The sequence below is a fragment of the Protomyctophum parallelum genome (genome assembly GCF_964188405.1).
Source record: "Protomyctophum parallelum genome assembly, chromosome: 11".
In the NCBI taxonomy this organism is placed as follows: domain Eukaryota; kingdom Metazoa; phylum Chordata; class Actinopteri; order Myctophiformes; family Myctophidae; genus Protomyctophum; species Protomyctophum parallelum.
Window position 1 is genome coordinate 26,634,487 of NC_139707.1, and position 4,520 is coordinate 26,639,006.

General features: G+C 41.2%; 1 protein-coding gene across 1 annotated transcript in view; it reads left to right on the forward strand.

The window, feature by feature from the left end:
• The window catches only part of wdr75 (WD repeat domain 75), a 17,099-nt gene extending 13,450 nt beyond the window's left edge, over positions 1-3,649 (forward strand). The window contains exons 16-19 of the mRNA XM_083776751.1: positions 208-267; positions 463-609; positions 1,161-1,252; positions 2,837-3,649. Of these exons, the coding sequence (XP_083632877.1) occupies positions 208-267; positions 463-609; positions 1,161-1,252; positions 2,837-3,041 (504 nt within the window). The 3' untranslated portion in view covers positions 3,042-3,649. The remainder of the gene's footprint in view (positions 1-207; positions 268-462; positions 610-1,160; positions 1,253-2,836) is intronic.
• The last annotated feature ends 871 nt before the right edge of the window (positions 3,650-4,520 follow it).

The window sequence follows — 4,520 nt, forward strand, 5'->3', positions numbered from 1 at the left end:
GTGAAGAGTGAAGACGTTGTCATGTTAAATGTTATAATACTAATATAGAAACATACTTTTTTGTCTTGAAATAAAAGTGTGTGTGTGTGTGTGTGTGTGTGTGTGTGTGTGTGTGTGTGTGTGTGTGTGTGTGTGTGTGTGTGTGTGTGTGTGTGTGTGTGTGTGTGTGTGTGTGTGTGTGTTTTAATTGATATGGGCTCTTTCCAGGATCTGATGACATTCCTTACCAAAGTTGAAGAAGAACGTCTGATGGCTTCTATGAAACAGGTAAATCAGTCAACTCTTGTCTGTTTGTATAGAGGCTATATAAGATCCTGACTTGCCCCCATCTGACCTGCATACGAGCATATTTAATGTAAATGTAGGTCAGTGTCCAGGTCCGGGGTGCAGGCTCTTTGACTGCTGGTTGCAGTGAACGTCCATTCTGATGTTCCTGGTGGGTTTTCCTCCCCTGTCTTCAAGCTGGTGATTGAAGACAGTGTTGCAGTGACGCCGTTCTACCTGTTGCTGGGGAAACACAACCATCAGCAGCAGGACAAACGAGAGCCTCCGAGCAGTCTGTCTGCAGAGAGAACGCAGCTCCCACAGGCCTCCATCGCTGTCAAGGAGGTGAGGATTACAGTGCTACAGCATCACAATGGAACCTCTAAGTCACTGGTCCCCAAACAGTGCGTCTGGACCCATTTGTGGGTCACGGACACATTGTTATGGGTCCCCTTAGTTTTAGTTTCATACAATTTGGTTTTTAATTATTTCAAAACATTTTCAAAAAAGCAAAACCTTGAATTAATATCAAAATCCAAAGATTTGGATCCAAAGTACATGTCCAAGGCAAGTTGCTGCCCAAAATAGAGACACTAGGTTGAGAGCGGTTAAGTTATATATATTTGAAATGAAAATGTTTTTGTGAGAGAAATGAGGCATTTAAGTAAGAAGTAACGTTTCTTGTGCATAGTGCATGCATACTGTATCAATAATCGGTGTTATGGGTTCCTACAACACGTCCTATGTCCTCCACAATCATGTCTGCCTTCTGATTTGTTTATCTAATGACTAAAAAGATCAAAATAAGCATTAAACATTTTGGACTACCTCAGAACAGACAAGACGGTGTCAGTGTGATATACTGTATGTTTGTCATCTTCTTTTGTCCGTGGCAGCTCCTCCACAGTCCCGCCCACGTGCTCCCGTCCAGCTCTGTCCTCTGTTCCATGTTCACTCGCTCTCTCCTCGTCTCAGCCACAAACGCCAGGTGAGTTAATAAAAACCTTGTTGTCGCTGTTGGGCAGAACCCTTGTATGTCAATCATAAATCATAAAATCATATGAATCATAAAATCATACATTTTCACTAAACGGGGAAAAGAATTATCCAATGTAGTTATTATTTAATCACAAGCTCTTAATACTTTTCATTGCTAAATTAAACTTTGAACTATGGAGAATGGGGATACAAGTTTCTGCCTGACAGCAATCATGTGAGAGAAGACGTCTTTATAGCTTTCAATGTTCAGGAAGCCTTCAACAAAGGTTAAGAAACTTGGCTTGTCACTCTTAAACCAGAGTCTCCTGCTTGTCCTTTGTCTGGTTTGCAAGGAGAGATCGCATGCCTACTCTCGATAAAACATCCATATGCCTGCACACAATGTTCTCTGCTTTACTGAGCAATTCTTCGGTCAGATAGGAACCTGCATCAAGACAATGAAGGTCATAGAAGAGATATGGAAAGTGACCAAATAATAATCCTGTTGTCCTGAAAATCACACCCGTGTGAAGTAAGTGGTGCAACTCCGTGTGGGGTTCCCTGGAACTTCCAGACCCGCAGGAACGCGCCCAGTTCCGGCGAGCCGCCCCGTGTCCGAAACGGTCGAGAAATGACAGTTACCGTGTGGGGGTCCCCAGGAGGTCCCTGTACTGTACTGTACTGTACTGTACTGTACTGTACTGTACTGTACTGTACTGTACTGTACTGTACTGTACTGTACTGTACTGTACTGTACTGTACTGTACTGTACTGTACTGTACTGTACTGTACTGTACTGTACTGTACTGATACACCTGAAATCATCACATATACACTGTGATATACTTTTCGCTTAATTCGACGCCCCGTTTTCTGTGTGTGTTTGTGGCTGGGACCATTCACGCGGCGATACGTCCACACATTGTCGCCACACGTCACCCTGGATTTTCAAACTGCACTTTGATATTACACTTTTAAATAGTTGCCGCCCTAACCCTCTACTGCATTTACAATGGAAAATCAGCAGCCCTCTGCTTTCTTTTAATAATTTAATACCACCAGTCGGTACCTCAAAAAGGTACTGGTTGTGTACCCTCCCTCTTAAAATATTATAATATATGATAATTGAAAAATCAATAACAAAAAGCCAGACAAATTGTGTCTGATAATGTTCATGCTCTTTAAAGAATACTGCTGCCGTCTTACCAAATGCAATAATTTTTCTAAATGCATAAACACGTTTCACACTTGACTGGAACGGTGTTCTTGATAGTTAACTAGCCTGTGAAGCCGAAGTTACATTTCCATATTGTAGATTGTACAATAAAGATTAGCTTATCTTATTAATGCCATATTATCAAATATATGATAAAGACTATATCAGTATAGTTGTGGCCTTGTGGGTCACATGTTCTGGAAAGTGACAACCGTGACGAGGCATTTATATCATGAGCAGACACAATGCAAGGTGATTCAGCAAATCTGGAAAAGGTAAAAAAAGAAACGTGGGAACAATCAGTAGTTTCCTGTTTATCTTTGGAAAATATGCTGAATGTAGCCAAACTCTCTGTAACTCGTGCCGTTCTGGTCTCAGAGAGGAAAATGAACCCAGAGAGGAGGAAATGGAGAGCGAGAAAGAGGAAGAGGACTCCGAGGGGGAAATGGAGCTGACCGCCAGAAGACAGGAGCTGCTGACCACGTCTCTGGGGCCCCCGGCCCTCACCAGAGCCCAAGAGAGGGAACTGAGGAAAGTCAAGAAGTTGGATCACAGCTGGTTCAGCAACATCCTGGACTCTTAACATGCATGACCGTGCACAACCACAGACATATATATACAGTGTATAAATAGTAGGGCTGCACAATGAATTGGGGGATTAATAAAGTTTTATCCTATCCGATTTTATGTTTCACAATTATGTAATCGTAAAGCTTAGCAATTAATCTTATTTTGTCGGCTGTAGCACCTTGTGTAACCTCATCAGGTTAGGTTACACAAGGTTTAATAACCAGAACACTCCAGAACACACAGAACTCTCCCCATCTGTGTCAGTCACACGGATGCAATAAAATCAGAGGCCATTACATACTATTTGACCAAGGATATGGTTCTAGAAACGTATACATATTAAAAATATACATAACATATTTTCCCACCAGAAATCACTATTAATTACAAATATTGAGCTAAATAATCAGGATTATAATTCTCGCCATAATTGTGCAGCCCTATGACATAGACATACAGTATACTAAACACATACACACATGTACAATCCCTCATGCTTTTCTAGACGTAATAAATAGATCCGTTTTGATTAAAGCCATGTGAGAATGTGTTTTTTTTGTTCTGCAAACAGCTCTACCAGTTAAGTGACCTTGTGGTTAGAGTGTCCGCTCTGAGTCTGTAGGGTCGGGGTTCGATCCCTGGCTGGGTCCTACCAAAGACCCAGTGCCCTGCAAGGGTTGGATTGGGGTAAGTGCCTGAGACATAATAGCGTAATGTCCAGGGGGTTTACTTGTACATCATGTCTAGGGGGGAACTTGTACATCAAGCTGCCTCATGCTACAGAAACAGGAGAGTAGACCAGTATCTGAAGTTGATGCATCTTTATTGAATGATCTGGTCATTTATTAAACGATGGCAGGAAAAAGTATAAACGCGCAAGTTACAAATGTATCCCTAATATACATCAAGACATGTCTTGGTGCGTTGTCTGCCGCTGTAATGAGAACTATCAAATGAGATATCAACACTACCTGTGTAAATTGCTTGTAAAAGTAGGGCTTGAGACGTTTTTGTTCTACAAATTGAGAACTCAAAATGAATCCTCTAGTCTAGACCAGTATCTGAATGTGATGCTTGGGGGACATGTATACAAGTACAGAAATGAGATTGTGAATACTACAGAGCTCAAATTAGTTGTAAAATGTGGCCTTGATACTGATTGCACTTCACCTATCTATAGAGTGATGAAAGAGCAGAGCATAAGGTGGGTAATACATGTACAGAAGTTGGCTTACTGTTACTTACTGTTCAGTAACTGAGAACCTTGAAATCCATACTAGGCTTCCTTTTTAAACAAAAGTCATAACCATTCAGCATTTTTCACTTGTTTGTGTCAATTACTCTCACTGATTAAATTAAGATAAAAAATGCAGCCCGTTGCTAGTCATGTGACAAAAATCCTCAAAGCTGTGACCTTAAAACTTGCAGTGGAATACTGAGTCACTCAAAACTATCGAGTCGACATTTTATTGTCTTGTCTATATCAGTGTGT